General features: G+C 45.7%; 1 protein-coding gene across 6 annotated transcripts in view; it reads right to left on the reverse strand.

Moving 5' to 3' along the window:
* Window positions 1–1932: 1932 nt before the first annotated feature.
* gabrb1 (gamma-aminobutyric acid type A receptor subunit beta1) overlaps window positions 1933–22709 on the reverse strand; it is a 391573-nt gene continuing 370796 nt past the window's right edge. For 3 of the 6 annotated variants that reach the window (XM_067988224.1, XM_067988212.1, XM_067988197.1), the window contains one exon: window positions 1933–2280. In XM_067988224.1, coding sequence (XP_067844325.1) covers window positions 1933–2280 — 348 coding nt within the window. Of the gene's footprint in view, window positions 2281–8546; window positions 8648–13139; window positions 13170–14019; window positions 14065–22709 lie in introns of all 6 variants that reach the window. The other 3 variants (XM_067988217.1, XM_067988205.1, XM_067988190.1) reach the window with 3 other exon arrangements.

Consider the following 22709-nt stretch of genomic DNA (forward strand, 5'->3'; position numbering starts at 1 on the left):
GCACAAATAAGTGGTAGGAGGCCGCAGCCAGGGATCTGTGGGGATGGTCCCCGGTAATCAGTAGAGGCTGAGGGCTCTGGACCGCGATCGTGGCTGAGGGGGAGGGAGTGAGAACATCGAGGCTGCCATCGGGAGGGGGGGGGGAGCCAGGATATCGGGGCCGCCATCAGGGCTGGGGGAGGGGGTTGCACGAGGACATTTGGACCACCATTGGGAGGGGCGGGGAGTGAGGACATGGGGCTGCGATCGGGGCTGGGGGAGGCCGAAGGCTTCCTTGTGAGGCGTGGAGGGAGCACTCCTGCTCCTCCTGGCCCACAAGGAGTGCTAAAAGGAGCTGATCTTCAGCACTTACCTTGGACAGTCAGCACCTCCCGCCTCGGATCTGCTGCCGGGAATCCCACAGGTTGGGCGTCCCCCTCACTCTTAAATTTAAGTTGTTATCGGGTCAACTTTTGAATGCTAATTAGGCTTCTGCTTGCTTTTTGTGGAAGCCTCATTGATGGCCTGATTCGTGTTTGTTAAATTTTTTACGGGTGGGAAGGGGGTCGGGTTGGGGGTCCATCCTAATATTTTACCCCCTGACCCTCTTCCGCCTGGTTACTCAATTGGCCTAGAAATTACTGTTGCCGATATAAGCAGACAGGTGCTTAATGTCTTCATACAACATTCCTTTGCTCATTTTATTTGTAGTGGTGTTAATTCATTTAAAATAAAGGGGTCAACACTGTAAAATAGTGGACAGAAGAATGTCATACGAAGGCATTAAGCATTTGCCTGCTAATACTGCCAATAGTAATTTCCAGGTTTATATATCTATGATTCAGCCTTGTATACACCTTTATGTGTACATGGGGGAAGGGCGCTAATGAGGATATGCTAAAGACTTTATGAAGGAATAGAATTAATTTTAGGGCGTTGGGGAGAGTTATAGAACAAAGAGATCTAGGAGTACAGATTCATAGCTCCTTGAAAGTGGAGTCACAGGTGGATAGGGTGGTGAAGAAGGCATTCAGCATGCTTGGTTTCATTGGTCAGAACATTGAATGCAGGAGTTGGGATGTCTTGTTGAAGTTGTACAGGGCATTGGTGAGGCCACACTTGGAGTACTGTGTACAGTTCTGGTCACCCTATTATAGAAAGGATATTATTAAACTAGAAAGAGTGCAGAAAAGATTTACTAGGATGCTACCGGGACTTGATGGTTTGACTTACAGGGAGAGGTTAGACAGACTGGGACTTTATTCCCTGGAGAGTAGGAGGTTAAGGGGTGATCTTATAGAAGTCTATAAAATAATGAGGGGCATAGATAAGGTCGATAGTCAAAATCTTTTCCCAAAGGTAGGGGAGTCTATAACGAGGGGGCACAGATTTAAGGTGAGAGGGGAGAGATACAAAAGGATCCAGAGGGGCAATTTTTTCACTCAAAGGGTGGTGAGTGTCTGGAACGAGCTGCCAGAGGCAGTAGTAGAGGCGGGTACAATTTTGTCTTTTAAAAAGCATTTGGACAGTTACATGGGGAAGATGGGTATCGAGGGATATGGGCCAAGTGCAGGCAATTGGGACTAGCTTAGTGGTATAAACTGGGCGACATGGACATGTTGGGCCGAAGGGCCTGTTTCCATGTTGTAACTTCTATGATTCTATGATTCTATGATTCTAGTTAGAAACTCTTGATTTATGTTTAAAGCAGAAGATACTGGAGTGGCCATCACTAGGAGTTAAACATTGAACTACAGTGAATTATTTTAAAGCCAAACCATTCATAGTGATCAGACACAAGTTCATTGACAAACACAATTATATTTAATCCCCAAAGTAATGTTATGGCTGAATATCTTACCTTGAACTTGTTGCTATATTGCTATTATAGTTCTTCAAGGGTTAATGAAAGAAAATAAGAAGGAATTCTACCTGTTGTACATAATGTTTGAGCTAGTGCACATAGTAGAGCCAGTAAACCAGGTTAAAAAACCCAAATGTGATCGGAAAGACCACCCGTGACCACCTGTCTATGGCGTTCACGTAAGCCAAATCTGGGATTTTAATTTTCAGTTGTGACGTTCGTCTCCGTAAACGTCCCTTCTTCTGAACCGTGTGCCTTTCTAACGTGCTTCTACCATAGCCATCCCTGCTTGTAGCTGGCCTTCTGTATTGGATGCTGGCACTGTCATAAGAAAACATGGTCGCTCTTGGATCATTGATACTCATCAACACTTCCGGAGCCGCAACTTCATTCCTAATTTCAAGAGTTGTTAGGAGAATATTTCCATGGACGTCCACCTGTGTTGAAAAGAGAAATATTTTGAGAAAGAGAGAAGTATGTTGATTTATTCCATATCAGTGCTAATGTTACTGCTTCTGCAGAAACAGGTACATTTCACAAACTGAAGAGCAATTAAGTGTCATTCCTGTGTATACCCCATGGCCATCTTGATGCAACACCTGACTTCTTTTATGCACCTTGTAACTCTGATCTTGTACCTTGTAAGGGCCTGAAAATTCCAGTTGTGCTGCTGTGCTGTCAGAGGTGCAATGGGGCACGTATTCAGCCCACCAGCCTGCCCTGGCCAAAATCCTGGGGATGTGGTCATTGGGGCGTAAGCACCTGTTCCATTTATGGCATTCCCCAGGGGTTCACCCCGTGGGCCTCTGGAAATTTGGAATGGCACCTTACTGCTCTGTGGAGGAGGGGGGTGGGGCGGGTCGGTCTGGCCAAAGTTGCAAAGTGAAAACTTTCATCCTGAGGTACTGCTGGCTGTTGTTGCCACTTTCCTACAGTGGTGTTGTCCAATACATAGCCACTAGCCACATGTGGCTAATTGGGAATCCAGATGTAGCAATTGCATTTTTGATCAGTACATCAAAAATGTGTAATAGACACTGTTGTTGGGCATGTGATCTCAATACCCATTTGCATGGTGTATGCGTGTGTACTTTAACCTTTTATGTGTTTGTTGGTAAGATGAAAAGCAGAGTGTGTGAGGGTTTTTTGATCATTGTGATTGCTTTACTTCATTGCTTACTGAATGGTGGTAGATGTTTGTTAAGTAAATATGCACATGGGAAGTATATTGATCTGTATTGTGTGAGTGCATTAAGGCATTTTCTACAGAAATTAGTGCATGTGACTAAAATGATGTCACTATATCACACCTGTGTCTAGTCAACAATTTCTATTGGACAATACCATCCTAACAACAATAACAAATTGCATTTATATAGCTCCTTTAACATAGTAAAATGGCCCAAGGGGTTTAACAGGAGCGTTATCAAACAAAATTTGACACCGAGCGACATAAGGAGATATTAGACCAAGTAACCAAAAGCTTGGTCAAAGAGGTAGGTTTTAAGGAGTATCTTGAAGAGCGGGAGATAGAGAGATGGAGAGGTTTGGGAGGGAATTCCAGAGCTTAGGGCCTAGGCAGCTGAAGGCACGGCCGCCAATGTTGGAGCGATTAAAATTGGGGATGCGCAAGAGGCAAGAATTGGAGAAACGCAGAGATCTCAGAGGGTTCTAAGGCTGGAGGAGGTTACGGAGATGGGGAAAGGCAAGGCCATGGAGGGATTTGAAAACAAGGATGAGAATTTTAAAATCGAGGCGTTCTCGGACCAGGAGCTAATGTAGGTCAGCAAGCACAGGGGTGATTGGTGAACAGGATTTGGTGCGAGTTAGGATAAATGAGATGGACAGCCAGTGGGAAATTGCAATGCTGTACAGCACGTACACCTGTATTATGACATTGCAGCATGTTGGCTGTACATTGGGGGAATTGGTAGGATTTCTAGCTGGTAACGTCATTCTTAGATAGTTATACAGCACGGATAGAGGCCCTTCGGCCCATCGTGTCCGCGCCGGCCATCAAGCCCTGTCTACTCTAATCCCATATTCCAGCATTTGGTCCGTAGCCTTGTATGCTATGGCATTTCAAGTGCTCATCCAAATGCTTCTTGAATGTAGTGAGGGTTCCTGCCTCCACAACCCTTTCAGGCAGTGAGTTCCAGACTCCAACCACCCTCTGGGTGAAAAAGTTCTTTCTCAAATCCCCTCTAAACCTCCCGCCTTTTACCTTGAATCTATGCCCCCTTGTTATAGAACCCGCAACGAAGGGAAAAAGCTCCTTAGTATCCATCCTATCTGTGCCCCTCATAATTTTGTACACCTCAATCATGTCCCCCCTCAGCCTCCTCTGCTCCAAGGAAAACAAACCCAATCTTCCCAGTCTCTCTTCATAGCTGAAGCGCTCCAGCCCTGGTAACATCCTGGTGAATCTCCTCTGCACCCTCTCCAAAGCGATCACATCCTTCCTGTAGTGTGGCGACCAGAACTGCACACAGTACTCCAGCTGTGGCCTAACCAGTGTTTTATACAGCTCCATCATAACCTCCTTGCTCTTATATTCTATGCCTCGGCTAATAAAGGCAAGTATCCCATATGCCTTCTTTACCACCTTATCTACCTGTTCCGCCGCCTTCAGGGATCTGTGAACTTGCACACCAAGATCCCTCTGACCCTCTGTCTTGCCTAGGGTCCTCCCATTCATTGTGTATTCCCTTGCCTTGTTAGTCCCTCCAAAGTGCATCACCTCGTACTTTTCCGGGTTAAATTCCATTTGCCACTGTTCCGCCCATCTGACCAACCCATCTATATCGTCCTGCAGACTGAGGCTATCCTCCTCACTATTTACCACCCTACCAATTTTTGTATCATCAGCGAACTTACTGATCATACCTTTTACATTCATATCCAAGTCATTAATGTAGACCACAAACAGCAAGGGACCCAGCACCGATCCCTGTGGTACCCCACTGGCCACAGGCTTCCAGTCACAAAAACAACCTTCGACCATCACCCTCTGCCTTCTGCCACTAAGCCAGTTTTGTATCCAAAGTGCCAAGGCACCCTGGATTCCATGGGCTCGTACCTTCTTGACCAGTCTCCTGGGGGGGACTTTATCGAAGGCCTTACTGAAATCCATGTATACCACATCCACTGCGTTACCCTCATCCACACGCCTAGTCACCCCCTCAAAAAATTCAATCAAATTAGTCAGACATGATCTTCCCTTGACAAAGCCATGTTGACTATCCCTGATTAATCCTTGCTTCTCCAAGTGGAGACTAATTTTGTCCTTCAGAATTTTTTCCAATAATTTTCCTACCACTGATGTTAGCCTCACTGGCCTGTAGTTCCCCGGTTTTTCCCTACTCCCCTTCTTGAATAATGGTACTACATTAGCGGTTCTCCAGTCGTCTGGCACATCCCCTGTGGCCAGAGAGGTTCTGAATATATGTGTTAGAGCCCCCGCAATCTCCTCCTTTGCCTCACACAGTAGCCTGGGATACATTTCGTCTGGGCCTGGGGATTTATCCATTTTTAGGCCTGCTAAAACTGCCAATACCTCCTCCCGCTCGATGTTAATATGTTCGAGTATATCACTGTCCCCCTGCCGTATTTCTATGTCTACATCGTCCTTCTCCATAGTGAAAACAGATGCAAAAAATTCATTTAGAACCCCTCCTACATCTGCCGGCTCCACACACAGATTGCCATTTTTGTCCCTAATGGGCCCTATTTTTTCCCAAGTTATCCTCTTACCCTTAATATATTTATAAAACATCTTAGGATTTTCCTTTATTTTGCTCGCCAGTGTTATTTCATGGCCCCTCCTTGATCTCCTAATTTCTTGTTATGCTCTTCCTGCTCTATGTGGGAAATCAGGGACCCTTCCGGTGTCCCTGACGACCATGTGTGCGGGAAATGTATCCAGCTGCAGCTACTGACAAACCGCATTGCGGCACTGGAGCTGCGGATGGATTCATTATGGAGCATTCGCAATGCTGAAAACGTCGTGGACAGCACGTTTAGTGAGATGGTCACACCGCAGGTAAAGGTTGTACAGGCAGGAAGTAATTGGGTGACCACCAGGCAGAGTAAGAAGAGCAGGCAGGCAGTGCAGGGGTCCCCTGTGGCCGTCCCCCTCTCAAACAAATATACCGCTTTGGATATTGTTGAGGGGGATGACTTATCAGGGGAAGGCAGCAGCAGCCAACTTCCTGGCACCAGGGGTAGCTCTGCTGCACAGGCTGGGAGGAAAAAGAGTGGAAGAGCTATAGTGGTAGGGGATTCTATCGTAAGGGGAACAGACAGGCGTTTCTGTGGCCGTAAACGTGACTCCAGGATGGTTTGTTGCCTCCCTGGTGCCAGGGTCATGGATGTCACTGAGCGGCTACAGGGCATTCTCAAGGGGGAGGGTGAGCAGGCAGAAGTCGTGGTCCACATTGGGACCAACGACATAGGTAGGAAGGGAGATGAGGTCCTGCATCAAGAATTTAGGGAGCTAGGTAGCAGATTAAAGAGCAGGACCTCAAAGGTTGTAATCTCTGGATTACTCCCAGTGCCACGGGCTAGTGAGTATAGAAATAGGAGGATAGAACAGATGAATGCGTGGCTAAAGAGTTGGTGCAGGAGGGAGGGTTTCAGTTTCCTGGATCACTGGGCCTGCTTCTGGGGAAGGTGGGACTTGTACAAGTCGGACGGGTTGCACCTGAACCAGAGCGGGACAAATATCCTTGCGGGGAGGTTTGCTAGCACTGTTGGGGGGGGTTTAAACTAACTTGGCAGGGGGATGGGATACAGAGTGGAGCTACAATAGGGGGTGATGTGCAGCCAAATATAGAGAAAAAAACAAGTCAGCTTGGAAGACAGGGCAAATATGTAAGGGCAAGGCTGGATGGCATCTATTTTAATGCAAGGAGTCTTGCGAATAAGGTGGATGAACTGAAGGTGTTGATAAACACATGGGAGTATGATATTGTTGCTGTCACAGAGACATGGTTGAGGGAGGGGCAAGACTGGCAGCTCAATATTCCGGGGTACAGAATCTTCAGGCGAGACAGAGAGGGAGGTATAAGAGGAGGGGGGGGGTCGCAATATTAATTAAAGAATCAATTACTGCCATAAGGAGGGATGATATATTAGCAGGTTCCTCTAATGAGGCCATATGGGTGGAGCTTAAAAACAAAAAGGGGGCAAGCACTTTGATGGGAGTGTACTATAGGCCCCCAAACAGTCAGGGGGAGATCGAGGAACAGATATGTAGGCAAATCTCAGAAAATTGTGCAAATAATAGGGTAATAATCGTGGGGGATTTCAACTTCCCCAATATTAACTGGGATACTCAGAGTGTAAAAGGCTTAGAGGGTACAAAATTCTTAACGTGCATCCAGGAGAGCTTTTTGAGCCAGCATGTAGAAAGTCCTACAAGAGAGGGGGCGGTACTGGACCTAATTCTAGGGAACGTGGCCGGCCAAGTGGAAGAAGTGCTAGTAGGTGAGCACTTTGGTGACAGTGACCATAATTCGGTGAGATTTAAGGTGGTCATGGAAAAGGACAGGGAGGGGCCGGAAATAAAGGTTCTAAATTGGGGGAAGGCCGATTTTAATAGGATAAGGCAGGATCTGGCCAAAATGGACTGGGATCAGCTGCTTGTAGGAAAATCCGCATCGGAGCAATGGGAGTCTTTCAGAAGGGAGATTGAGACCATACAATGGCAACATGTTCCCGTAAAGGTCAAGGGTGGTTCCAAGAACTCCAGGGAACCTTGGATGTCAGGGGATATACGAGAATGGATTAGGAAAAAAAGGAGGGCTTTTGGCAGATACAAAAGGCTAAAGACGGAGGAAGCCCAAGAGGAGTACAAAAAGTGCAGGGGGATACTTAAAAAAGAAATTAGGAGATCAAGGAGGGGCCATGAAATAACACTGGCGAGCAAAATAAAGGAAAATCCTAAGATGTTTTATAAGTATATTAAGGGTAAGAGGATGACTAGGGAAAAAATAGGGCCCATTCGGGAAAAAATGGCAATCTGTGTGTGGAACCGGCAGATGTAGGAGGGGTTCTAAATGAATTTTTTGCATCTGTTTTCACTATGGAGAAGGACGATGTAGACATAGAAATACGGCAGGGGGACTGTGATATACTCGAACATATTAACATCGAGCGGGAGGAGGTATTGGCGATTTCAGCAGGCCTAAAAATGGATAAATCCCCAGGCCCGGACGAAATGTATCCCAGGCTACTGTGTGAGGCAAAGGAGGAGATTGCGGAGGCTCTGACACACATATTCAGAACCTCTCTGGCCACAGGGGATGTGCCAGAGGACTGGAGAACCGCTAATGTAATACCATTATTCAAGAAGGGGAGTAGGGAAAAACCGGGGAACTACAGGCCAGTGAGCCTAACATCAGTGGTAGGAAAATTATTGGAAAAAATTCTGAAGGACAAAATTAGTCTCCACTTGGAGAAGCAAGGATTAATCAGGGATAGTCAACATGGCTTTGTCAAGGGAAGATCATGTCTGACTAATTTGATTGAATTTTTTGAGGGGGTGACTAGGCGTGTGGATGAGGGTAACGCAGTGGATGTGGTATACATGGATTTCAGTAAGGCCTTCGATAAAGTCCCCCACAGGAGACTGGTCAAGAAAGTACGAGCCCATGGAATCCAGGGTGCCTTGGCACTTTGGATACAAAACTGGCTTAGTGGCAGAAGGCAGAGGGTGATGGTCGAAGGTTGTTTTTGTGACTGGAAGCCTGTGGCCAGTGGGGTACCACAGGGATCGGTGCTGGGTCCCTTGCTGTTTGTGGTCTACATTAATGACTTGGATATGAATGTAAAAGGTATGATCAGTAAGTTCGCTGATGATACAAAGATTGGTAGGGTGGTAAATAGTGAGGAGGATAGCCTCAGTCTGCAGGACGATATAGATGGGTTGGTCAGATGGGCGGAACAGTGGCAAATGGAATTTAACCCGGAAAAGTGCGAGGTGATGCACTTTGGAGGGACTAACAAGGCAAGGGAATACACAATGAATGGGAGGACCCTAGGCAAGACAGAGGGTCAGAGGGATCTTGGTGTGCAAGTTCACAGATCCCTGAAGGCGGCAGAACAGGTAGATAAGGTGGTAAAGAAGGCATATGGGACACTTGCCTTTATTAGCCGAGGCATAGAATATAAGAGCAAGGAGGTTATGATGGAGCTGTATAAAACACTGGTTAGGCCACAGCTGGAGTACTGTGTGCAGTTCTGGTCGCCACACTACAGGAAGGATGTGATCGCTTTGGAGAGGGTGCAGAGGAGATTCACCAGGATGTTACCAGGGCTGGAGCGCTTCAGCTATGAAGAGAGACTGGGAAGATTGGGTTTGTTTTCCTTGGAGCAGAGGAGGCTGAGGGGGGACATGATTGAGGTGTACAAAATTATGAGGGGCACAGATAGGATGGATACTAAGGAGCTTTTTCCCTTCATTAAGGGTTCTATAACAAGGGGACATAGATTCAAGGTGAAAGGCGGGAGGTTTAGAGGGGATTTGAGAAAGAACTTTTTCACCCAGAGGGTGGTTGGAGTCTGGAACTCACTGCCTGAAAGGGTTGTGGAGGCAGGAACCCTCACAACATTCAAGAAGCATTTGGATGAGCACTTGAAATGCCATAGCATACAAGGCTACGGACCAAATGCTAGAATATGGGATTAGAGTAGACAGGGCTGATGGCCGGCGCGGACACGATGGGCCGAAGGGCCTCTATCCGTGCTGTATGACTCTATGACTCTATGACTCTAAGTATCCCCCTGCACTTTTTGTACTCCTCTCGGGCTTCCTCCGTCTTTAGCCTTTTGTATCTGCCAAAAGCCCTCCTTTTTTTCCTAATCCATTCTCGTATATCCCCTGACATCCAAGGTTCCCTGGAGTTCTTGGAACCACCCTTGACCTTTACGGGAACATGTTGCCATTGTATGGTCTCAATCTCCCTTCTGAAAGACTCCCATTGCTCCGATGCGGATTTTCCTACAAGCAGCTGATCCCAGTCCATTTTGGCCAGATCCTGCCTTATCCTATTAAAATCGGCCTTCCCCCAATTTAGAACCTTTATTTCCGGCCCCTCTCTATCCTTTTCCATGACCACCTTAAATCTCACCGAATTATGGTCACTGTCACCAAAGTGCTCACCTACTAGCACTTCTTCCACTTGGCCGGCCACATTCCCTAGAATTAGGTCCATTACCGCCCCCTCTCTTGTAGGACTTTCTACATGCTGGCTCAAAAAACTCTCCTGGATGCACGTTAAGAATTTTGTACCCTCTAAGCCTTTTACACTCTGAGTATCCCAGTTAATATTGGGGAAGTTGAAATCCCCCACGATTATTACCCTATTATTTGCACAATTTTCTGAGATTTGCCTACATATCTGTTCCTCTATCTCCCCCTGACTGTTTGGGGGCCTATAGTACACTCCCATCAAAGTGCTTGCCCCCTTTTTGTTTTTAAGCTCCACCCATATGGCCTCATTAGAGGAACCTGCTAATATATCATCCCTCCTTATGGCAGTAATTGATTCTTTAATTAATATTGCAACCCCCCCTCCTCTTATACCTCCCCCTCTGTCTCGCCTGAAGATTCTGTACCCCGGAATATTGAGCTGCCAGTCTTGCCCCTCCCTCAACCATGTCTCTGTGACAGCAACAATATCATACTCCCATGTGTTTATCAACACCTTCAGTTCATCCACCTTATTCGCAAGACTCCTTGCATTAAAATAGATGCCATCAAGCCTTGCCCTCACATATTTGCCCTGTCTTCCAAGCTGACTTGTTTTTTTCTCTATATTTAGCTGCACATCACCCCCTATTGTAGCTCCACTCTGTATCCCATCCCCCTGCCAGAGTGGAGCTACAATAGGGGGTCATCACGCAGTCCTGCCTTTTACAGTGATGTTATGATGGGGAGGGGTGAAGACACAAGAACACCTGTCTCCTTCCCATTCAAATTCAGCGTCTGAAAGGATATGATAACTAATGGTTGTGGTAATGGTTATGGGACTGAACAATCAAACCTGTGGCCGTGAGTTCTAATCCCACCATTGCAAGTTGTGAAACTGAATATCTAAAATCTGATAATTTATGATTTACTAATCTTCCTTGGGTCAGCGAGTCAGTCTGGCCTATATGAGACTGCAGTCCTGCACAAAGTTATTGACTCTTAACGCTCACTGAATTGGACTAGCAAATCTAGCAAGCCATTCAGTTCCACAGTGAATGGCCTTGTTCACAACTCCTCCAATAATGAAGTAGCCCATGCCAGTCTACAGCAGGACCTGGATAACATCCAGGCTTGGGCTGACAAGTGGCAGGTAACATTTGCACCAAATTAGTGCTGGATAATTCCCATCTTGTATAAGAGAAAGGCCAGCTATCTCCCTCTGACCTTCAATGGCACCACTATCACTGAGTCCCTCACCATCAACATCTTGGGGGTCATCACTGACCAGAAGTTTAACTGGACTAGCCATATGAACACTGTGGCTACAAGAGCAAAGCAGAGGCTGGGTACTCTGCAATGAGTAACTCACTTCCTGACCCCTCAAAGTCTCTCCACCATCTACAAGGCTCAAGTCAGGAGTGTGATGGAATATTCACCACTTACCTGGATGGGTGCAGCTGCAACAGCACATAAGAAGCTCAACACCATCCAGGACAAAGCAGTTCCTTGGGGGGTGGGGAAACAATCTTGCTCAAGTGGTTGGGGGTCTGTGCTAAATAAATGCATTTCCTTTCCTATTCCAATGAAGGATGATGGGCAGAGACCTGTAATGCTAGGTCTTCACCCTTGTAGTACACAACATGCTTTTTTATCTGGCGGTGGGAGGGAGGCGACAACAGAAACTCCTGCTTGAAAAATCATATCAGAGTGCTGTTCTGAGACCTTATACATCTTTTTCCTCACCATTCCTAAAGCCTTTGTAAACATCATCCAGGGTTATCAGGTGATGAACAGTGCAGGTAAGTAAACTTAAAGAGCTACAAGGAAACTTATTTTAGCTGTTTTGAGGCCATTTCTGGCTTATTTTCTTAATTTATTTTTGATTTTTCCTAATGGCACATAGATTCTCATTAGCCTTTGTGCTAATTGTTATCATTTATTTCCTGCAATGCCATTACCATCAGATATCCCCTGAAGGTGTGACAGGCTCATTATGATGCATGAGCGATACTCTATGCCCACCTGCCAGTACCCACATCTGCAGACTGAGTTTTGGATAAGCTGAAATTTATGGAGGGAGGAGGATGGGAGACCAGCCAAGAGATCATTGAAACAGTCAAATCTCGAGATGACAAACGCATGGTTGAGGGTTTCAGCAGCAGATGGGCTGAGGTAAGTGTGGACGATGTTATGGAGGTAGAGGTAGGCAGTAGAAGCAGGCGGTCTTCATGATGAAGAGGATAAAGGGCCAGGAGCTGATCTCATGGTCGAATAGGATGCCAAGGTTTTTAACAGTCTGATTAACTTGAGACAGAGGCTGGGGAGTTGGTGGCAAGGGTATGGGGTTTGTGGTGGGGGACTGAAGACGGTGGCTTTGATTCTCAGTGTTTAGCTGAAGGAAATTGCAGCTAATCCAAGGCTAGATATTGGACAAACAGTCTGACAGAGACAGTGGGGGGGCCAAGTGAATTGGTGGAGACGTAGAGCTGGGTGTTGTCAGCCTACACATGGACGCTGACCCTGTGACACCAAGGAACGGCATGTAGATGAGGAAGAGGAGGAGGTCAAGGAAAGATCCTTGGGGACTTCTGAGGTGATGGTGTGGGGAAGGAAAGAGAAGCCATTGCTGGATATGCTCCAACTATGATCAGATAAGAAAATGTAGAACCAAGCGAAGGCAGTCCCACAGAAGTGCACAATGCAAGAGAGGTATTGGAGGAGGATGATGTCATAGAGTCATAGAGTCATAGAGTTATACAGCACGGATAGAGGCCCTTCGGCCCATCGTGTCCGCGCCGGCCATCAGCCCTGTCTACTCTAATCCCATATTCCAGCATTTGGTCCGTAGCCTTGTATGCTATGGCATTTCAAGTGCTCATCCAAATGCTTCTTGAATGTTGTGAGGGTTCCTGCCTCCACAACCCTTTCAGGCAGTGAGTTCCAGACTCCAACCACCCTCTGGGTGAAAAAGTTCTTTCTCAAATCCCCTCTAAACCTCCCGCCTTTTACCTTGAATCTATGTCCCCTTGTTATAGTACCCTCAACGAAGGGAAAAAGCTCCTTAGTATCCATCCTATCTGTGCCCCTCATAATTTTGTACACCTCAATCATGTCCCCCCTCAGCCTCCTCTGCTCCAAGGAAAACAAACGCAATCTTCCCAGTCTCTCTTCATAGCTGAAGCGCTCCAGCCCTGGTAACATCCTGGTGAATCTCCTCTGCACCCTCTCCAAAGCGATCACATCCTTCCTGTAGTGTGGCGACCAGAACTGCACACAGTACTCCAGCTGTGGCCTAACCAGTGTTTTATACAGCTCCATCATAACCTCCTTGCTCTTATATTCTATGCCTCGGCTAATAAAGGCAAGTATCCCATATGCCTTCTTTACCACCTTATCTACCTGTTCCGCCGCCTTCAGGGATCTGTGAACTTGCACACCAAGATCCCTCTGACCCTCTGTCTTGCCTAGGGTCCTCCCATTCATTGTGTATTCCCTTGCCTTGTTAGTCCCTCCAAAGTGCAAGTGGTCGATCATGTCAAAGACCGCAGAGAGGTTGAGGAGGATGAGAAGGGATAGTGCACTATGATCACAGAGAATGCTTTTTATGACTTTAGTTAGGGCTGTATCGGTGCTGTTGGACAGGCAGGAACTTGATTGGAGGAATCAAATCTGGAGTTGCAGGAGAGGTGGGCATGGATTTGAGAGGTGACAACATGTTCAGGTCTTTGGAGAGGAAGGGAGGTTGGAGATGGATGGTAGTTTGCAGAGACAGAAGGCTCGAGGGTGGGTTTTTTGAGAAGGGGATGATTATGGTGGTTTTCAAAGTGTGAGAGACAGTATCTGAGGAGAGGGAGCAAAGATGGGAGTTTACCAGGATGAGAGACAGTGAAGGATTTGTTGGGGACAGGGGCATGATTTGAGTTGTTTTGTCTCAGTCAGGTGTCTGAGGAAGGGGCCACATTGTTAAATTTCAAATACCAACTTTTTGTGAAATTTGTTTAAATACTGCATGGGTTTTATTGGCAGTCTTTTTTGAATTTAACAGCTAGTTATTTAAATTTTTATCTATTATTGGTTTTCTACTTGTGCTGTCATATATTTCTACACAAATTAGCTGTGACAACTCTTCCTCTGAGGATACGTCTGGCATTTTGTTGCCTGTCAGATCCTCCCTGACTAACATACTACCCTCCCCCAGTTCATTTGTTTTTATCTCTTCTGAACATTCTGAGACTTGTACGAAACTCCTGTCTATTCTCAGGTTTTAACCACATGTGGCAAATTATGAGGCTCTACTCCCAGCATGGAGCCTTACTCGATGGGAGCAAGGATCAGACAATCGGGTACACAGATCAGCATGCTCAATTTGTTGCATCTAATTCTGTGATCCGTGCTCCATGCTGAGAACAGAATCTCAAAAAAATGTACCGTCTTCACTGTAGAGGATATAAGTAACATGCCAGAAATAATTGTGAATCAAGAGGAGAAAGGGAGGGAGGAACTTAAAACATTTACAATCACCAGGGAAAGGGTTTTGAAAAAATTATTAGAACTAAAAGCTGACAAGTCCTCAGGTCCTGATGGACTTCACCCTAGGGTCTTAAAAGAAGTGGCTGCAGAGATAGTAGATGCATTGGTATTAATTTTCCAAAATTCCCTAGATTCTGGAAGGGTCCCATCAGATTGGAAAATAGTGAATGTAACTCCTCTATTCAAGAAGGGAGGGAGACAGAAAGCAGGAAACTACAGGCCAGTTAGCTTAACATCTGTCAGAGGGAAAATGCTAGAATTTATTATTAAGGCGGTTATAGCAGAGCACTTAGAAAATCTCAATGCAATCAGGCAGAGTCAACATGGCTTTGTGAAAGGAAAATCATGTTTGACTAATTAATAGAGTTCTTTGAGGAAGTAACAAGCAACGTGAATAAAGGGGATCCTGTGGATGTGGTGTACTTGGATTTTCAGAAAGCTTTTGACAAGGTGCCACATCAAAGACTACTACACAAAGTAAGAATTCATGGTGTAGGGGGTAACATATTAGCATGGATAAAGGATTGGTTAGCTAACAGGAAACAGAGAGTTTTCATTTTCAGGTTGGCAAGATGTAACGAGTGGAGTGCCACAGGGATCAGTGCTTGGGCCTCAACTATTTACAATCTATATCAATGACTTGGATGAATGGACCAAATGTATGGTTGCTAAATTTGCTGATGACTCAAAGGTAGGTAGGAAAGTAAGTTGTGAAGACTTAAGGAGTCTGCAAAGGGATATAGATATGGAGTATGACAACGCTGAAGCGTTTGCAACCATCTTCAGCCAGAAGTGCCGAGTGGATAATCCATCTCGGCCTCCTCCCGATATCCCCACCATCACGGAAGCCAGTCTTCGGCCAATTCGATTCACTCCACGTGATATCAAGAAACGGCTGAGTGCACTGGATACAGCAAAGGCTATGGGCCCCGACAACATCCCAGCTGTCGTGCTGAAGACTTGTGCTCCAGAACTAGCTGCACCTCTAGCCAAGCTGTTCCAGTACAGCTACAACAATGGCATCTACCCGACAATGTGGAAAATTGCCCGGGTATGTCCTGTCCACAAAAAGCAGGACAAATCCAATCCGGCCAATTACCGCCCCATCAGTCTACTCTCAATCATCAGCAAAGTGATGGAAGGTGTCGTCGACAGTGCTATCAAGCGGCACTTACTCACCAATAACCTACTCACCGATGCTCAGTTTGGGTTCCGCCAGGACCACTCGGCTCCAGACCTCATTACAGCCTTGGTCCAAATAGAGACAAAAGAGCTGAATTCCAGAGGTGAGGTGAGAGTGACTGCCCTTGACATCAAGGCAGCATTTGACCGAGTGTGGCACCAAGGAGCCCGAGTAAAATTGAAGTCAATGGGAATCAGGGGGAAAACTCTCCAGTGGCTGGAGTCATACCTAGCACAAAGGAAGATGGTAGTGGTTGTTGGAGGCCAATCATCTCAGCCCCAGGACATTGCTGCAGGAGTTCCTCAGGGCAGTGTCCTAGGCTCAACCATCTTCAGCTGCTTCATCAATGATCTTCCCTCCATCATAAGGTCAGAAATGGGGATGTTCGCTGATGACTGCTCAGTGTTCAGTTCCATTCGCAACCCCTCAAATAATGAAGCAGTCCAAGCCCGCATGCAGCAAGACCTGGACAACATCCAGGCTTGGGCTCATAAGTGGCAAGTAACATTCGTGCCAGATAAGTGCCAGGCAATGAGCATCTCCAACAAGAGAGAGTCTAACCACCTCCCCTTGACATTCAACGGCATTACCATCGCCGAATCCCCCACCATCAACATCCTGGGGGTCACCATTGACCAGAAACTTAACTGGACCAGCCATATAAATACTGTGGCTACGAGAGCAGGTCAGAGGCTGGGTATTCTGCAGCGAGTGACTCACCTCCTGACTCCCCAAAGCCTTTCCACCATCTACAAGGCACAAGTCAGGAGTGTGATGGAATACTCTCCACTTGCTTAGATGAGTGCAGCTGCAACAACACTCAAGAAGCTCGACACCATCCAAGATAAAGCAGCCAGCTTGATTGGCACCCCATCCACCACCCTAAACATTCACTCCCTTCACCACCGGTGCACTGTGGCTGCAGTGTGTACCATCCACAGGATGCACTGCAGCAACTCGCCAAGGCTTCTTCGACAGCACCTCCCAAACCCGCAACCTCTACCACCTAGAAGGACAAGAGCAGCAGGCACATGGGAACAACACCACCTGCACGTTCCCCTCCAAGTCACACACCATCCCGACTTGGAAATATATCGCCGTTCCTTCATTGTCTCTGGGTCAAAATCCTGGAACTCCCTTCCTAACAGCACTGTGGGAGAACCGTCACCACACGGACTGCAGCGGTTCAAGAAGGCGGCTCACCACCACCTTCTTGAGGGAAATTAGGGATGGGCAATAAATGCTGGCCTTGCCAGCGACGCCCACATCCCGTGAACGAATAATAAAAAAATAATGTTGGAAAATGTGAACTTGTCCACTTTGGCAGGAGGAATAGAAAAGCAGTATATTATTTAATATGGAGAGAGATTGCAGAACTCTGAGGTACAGAGGGATCTGGGTGTCCTACTACATGAATCACAAAAAGTTAGTATGCAGGTACAGCAAGTGATTAGGAAGGCAAATGGAATGTTGTCATTTAAGGGGAATGGAATATAAAAGTAGAGATGTTTTGCTACAGTTGTACAGGGCATTGGAGAGACCACATCTGGAATACTGTATGCAGTTTTGGTCTCCTTATTTAAGAAAGGACATAATTGCTTTGGAGGCGGTTCAGAGAGGGTTCACTTGACTGATTCCTGGGATGAGGGGATTATGTTATGAGGAAAGGTTGGTCAAGTTGGGCCTGTATATACTGGAGTTTAAAAGAATGAGAGGTGATCTTATTGAAACATATAAGATCCTGAGGGGACTAGAAGGGGTAGATGCTGAGGGGATGTTCCCCCTTGTGGGAGAGACTAGAACTAGGGGCCACAGTTTAAAAATAAGGGGTCTCCCATTTAAGATGGAGATGAGGAGAAGTGTTTTCTCTCAGAAGGTCATGAGTCTGTGGAACTCCCTTCCCCAGAGAGTGGTGAAGGCAGGGTCATTGAATATTTTTAAGGCTGAGTTAGATAGATTCCTGATTAACAAGGGAGTCAAACGTTATAGTAGGTAGATGGGAAAGTAGGGTTGAGGTCACCATCAGATCAGCCATGATCTTATCAAATGGCAGAGCAGGCTCGAGGGGCCGAATGGCCTGCTCCTGCTCTTAATTCATATATCCGTATGTATGTTCGTATGTTCATATCTACATTAAACTGATTGGGTCTATCTTTTCAATCCGTTCACAAATTGACTTTTCAATATTGCAATGTCTTCTATAACCAGATTTTCTTTGATTTAGTTATAATTCTACTCTCGCTATAATTTTCATTTTGTCCTGAGATATATTTAGGACAGTTATCCAATCATTTTCTCTTCTGACCTTTTTTTTTACATCTTTAGTTTCAGAGTCCCTTGCTTCTTCCTGACTTCTTACTATTTCACTTCCTGTATTATGGTATCATTGGAGCTCTATGTATCCCACAGTCTTGTGAAGACACTCATTTCAATCATAGCAGCAATTTGTCTACCTCATGTTCACTGCTGAAATAGCATTTGGCTTTCAGTCCCACATTCAGGAAATCAATGTAACACTCCTCCTTTTGTGTTCTAGTTTCCCATTAATGGGCAAGTTCATTCAATGTTCGGTTTTCAGTTGCGTATGTTAACGGTGAATGCAATTCCTCCTAATGTTTTTTTAATCAGTAGCTAGTTGGCTTGGTAATCCACTCAGTATAGTCATTTTCAAACATGAACCTTGGAGCAATCTGGTACTTTGCTAATATAATAAAAAGATATGTTTTACCGGCTATTGCCACCTTCACATCCCTAATAACAAGATTATGTAGAACTACTTCCATCCTTTGTGATAGTGTTAGAATTTAGTGCTTGGCCACTGTAGAGGAGGTGAGGATGGTAAAATGAATAGTCAAGTGCGGCAGACACTCTTTTATTTAAACAACGGCATCCTTCAGCCTTTGGCTGGAAAGCACAAAAAGGTCAATCCTGTTGATGATACAGTGAAGTTCCATGTTTACAAACTCTGTGGAAAAAACAAGCCAGGAAAAAGCATTTATGCCCTTCTTTTTGATTGCTTGCATAGAATTATTTTGACTAGAAAATAATGTGTATCCTTTCAACTCTAAGACCTGTACTCAGATCCATCCCAGACTGATGGGATGACAATTTCCTCTGTTTGCTGGCTGTAATAGTCCAATGTGAAATAAATTTGGGTAATCTCAACCCAGTTCCTGGTGGTTATGGGCTCACAACACAAAACTGTCCACAATTCAGCTCTAATTGGCAATTTCCCTCAAAGATGTCACTGAAGATGGTACTGAAGTACATTGTTGTGACAGAGAAGGATTTTTACTCAGCTTCTAACAGGGCTTCACATGATCTACAAGTGCCTGTTGCTGACATTGGGTGCCCAAAATGGGAAACTGTTCCATTCCCCAGTGCTAACATCCCCATCACCTTAATGGACACAAAAGTAGTTAAATCAGTGCAGACTGCGATTCCTTCCTGTCCCTCAACAACAAACACAATGATGACACGTTAGTGCCTTGAAGTCTATACAAATTCACATTTAAATGTTATTACTGTGGCACATTCTGTAAAAAGTGCATCTTAGAATTCTGGCACATAAATTATTAAGACAGTGTAAGCTCAAATGTTACTAGTGACAATTTTCTGCCCTATTGGTGTGGTTACATCTTACAAGGGAAAAACAACAACTATTTACATTTAAATAGCGCCTTTAACATAATAAACTCAAGGTGCTTCACAGGAGTGTGACCAGACAAAATTTGACAACGAGCCACATAAGGAGACATTAGGACAGGTGACCAAAAGCTTGGTCAAAGAAGAAGGTTTTAAAGAGCGTCTTAAAGGAGGAGAGAGAGGTAGAGAGGTGGAGAAGTTTAGGGAGGGAATTCCAGAGCTTAGGACCTAGACAGCTGAAGGCACGGCCATCAATGGTGGGACGAAGAAAGTTGGGGATGCACAAGAGGCCAGAATTGGAGGAGCACAGAGATCTTGGAGGGTTGTAGGGCTGGAGAAGGTTACAGAGATAGGGAGGGGCGAGATCATGGAGAGATTTGAAATCAAGGATGAGAATTTTAAATTTGAGGTGTTGCCGGACCCGGAGCCAATGTAGGTCAGCGAGCACAGCGATGATGGGTGAACGGGACTTGGTGCGAGTTAGCATGTGGGCAGCAGAGTTTTGGATGAGCTCATGGGAGGCCGGTCAGGAGACCATTGGAGTAGTCATTGTCTGGAGGTAACAAAGGTATGGATGAGGGTTTCAGTAGCAGGTGGGCTGAGGCAGGGGCAGAGATGGGCGATGTTACTGAGGTGGAACTAGGCGGGCTTGGTGATGGGAGAGGACATGGGGTCGGAAGCTCAGCTCAGTGTCAAATAGGACACCGAGGTTGTGAACAGTGTGGTTCAGCCTCAGACAGTGGCCAGCAAGGGGGATGGAATCAGTGAATCAGGAAGGGAAAGCTTGGTGGTCTGAACAGAAGCCCCGATTTTAACTCTGGGCGGGAGTGCGGTGTGCGGGTGCTGGGGCAGAAGGGACACCTGCCCGAGCCAGGCAGGAATCGCTAACTGGCCAGTGGGCGGGAGCGGGATTTCAGTGGCATCACTCCACAGCTGTAGACCCGAGGGAACACTCCCCAGCATAAGGTAAGTGTTCAGGGCAGGGGTCCTAAAGCGGTTGTGATTGGGGAGGGGGAGGGAAGCAAAGAGCCTAACACCTCGTTAAAGCGGCCGCCGGGGACGCCTGAATATGGTGCAAAATCAATATGGAGGCAACAGGGACCAATTTCTCCCCCAAAGATTTTGATCTTTCAGATCCTCTTTTACTGAACTTGCATCTCTATACATGAGGACATTCTGTTGGTCAGAAATTCTTGACTAGACAGGCTTAAACAGCTCAATATCACTGTAATTTATTGTGCTATAATCAGTTTATAGAATATAGTTAACAGGGTTTATATAAAGTGCTTTGCAGAATCACTGAAAGAAAATTTATGTGCTTGATAGCAAATATGTCAACTCTGTGCTAACTGTAGGCAGCAGTTCAGTTGTTCAAGCATGTTAAGGACGATTACATCACCTGCTAACAGTATTGAGTTGTTGAGATGTAAGACAAAATGGGAACTGTGTGACTCCATCTTACCAGTGTCACTGAAGCAAAGCAACATTACTTGAGGGCAGAAAATACAAGACACTAATTAAAACAGCAGCAAGACAAAGTAATGTCTTGTTTTACCAGCACCAGTCCCAGTCAATTCTCGTCTCAACTCCAATTAATATATATTAAAATGAGCCTCTATTAAATTCAATGATTTAATACACAGATTGAGCTTGGATCGTTATATGACACATCATTTTAAAATTTGCGATAAGCTAAGGTGACATCATGCAATTAAAATATTCTCTGCCGTTGTGATTTCCAGCAAGATCAGGCTACCATCACCATACAAGTAGTTGATGTTACATTAACAAAGTTTAACAACTAACAAAAAATATTATCCATTCAGAAAAGCTTGGACTTTACAATAGTTCTGATTTTGTTGCTCCCTGCAACAATTACTAATATGGAGATGTTTGATACATGACTTTCTGAGGATTTTTTTTTGCTGCATTTTGTTTGCAAAAATTTTGATTAGCAGAATCTGAACGGGAATATGCAAATTCTACGGGCATTCCTCTCTATTTTTGGAGGAATACGAAGAGGATGAAAGGATGTAAGAGATGTTTTGTAGTTCTAGCTGGGGACTGATCTCACCCTCGCAATCGTGTGTACAGACTCAGGCACACCCCCTGGGAAATCTGAGGAAAATTGCCTCTACTGACTCTGCTTCATCAGATGCAGTGAAGGAACTGTGGCGGCTACTGGAATCTAGCCTGCAGACAACTGCCACCACAGGACAGCACTGCCAGTGGCAATGAAAATTACCACAGCCCTGTGCTTTTATACCTCTGTCATTATAAGCTTCCCCAGGGGAGGCCTGCAACATCAATCAATACACAGTATGGAGATGCCGGAGTAAACACTTTCATCACTTTCCCCAGTGGAAAAACATCAGCAGAAGGAGAGGGCACTTCAAATTTTTCAACATTGCAGGATCCCCGAAAATCCTCAGCATCATTGATTGTACCCATGTTGCCATCAGGCCCTGGCACATAATGCCATGGTATTCAAGAACTGCAAGTGGTTCTATTCCATCAATGTGCAGGTGGTCAGTGATCAAAAACACTGATGTATGCAGGGGAATACCCACGTCCCAGGCAGCAGCCAGCAGCAGAAGCCTGAGCTTTAGAAGGAGAAGGCAGACTGGAAGGATGGCCGCTAGGAGACTAAGGCTATCATCTTCAGTATTGGCTCATGACCCCATTGTGACAGCGACAAGCACCAGCGGAGCAAAGATTCAATGATTCACATGCAGACACTAGGATAATTAATGACCATATACTAATACTTCAAGCAGCACTTCAAATGCCTGAACAGATCATGGAGCATATTACAATACAGCCCACCAAGGTTTTCAAGATTATCATTGTCAGTTGCACACCGCACAGTTTTGCCACCCAGAGATGCTTAACCAAGGAGCAGTTGGAGAAGGAAGAGGCCTACCTCTTTCGGTTGTTTTTCAGACTGGAGGGAAGTATACCGTGGTATTCCCTAGGGGTCAGTATTAGGATCACAATTCTTTTGGATATGTACTAATGACCTGGACTTGGGTATAGAGGGTATAATTTCAAAGTTTGCAGATGACATGAAACTCAGAAATGTAGTAAATAATGTGGAGGATAGTAACAGACTTCAGGAGGACATAGACAGACTGGTGAAATGGGCAGACACATGGCAGATGAAATTTAACACAGAGAAGTGTGAAGTGATGCATCTTGGTAGGAAGAATGAGTAGAGGCAATATAAACTAAATAGTACAATTTTAAAAGGGGTGCAGGAACAGAGAGATCTGAGGGTGTATGTACACAAATCCTTGAGGGTGGCAGGACAAGTT

The sequence above is a fragment of the Heptranchias perlo genome, chromosome 1, assembly GCF_035084215.1.
Source record: "Heptranchias perlo isolate sHepPer1 chromosome 1, sHepPer1.hap1, whole genome shotgun sequence".
NCBI classification, from domain to species: domain Eukaryota; kingdom Metazoa; phylum Chordata; class Chondrichthyes; order Hexanchiformes; family Hexanchidae; genus Heptranchias; species Heptranchias perlo.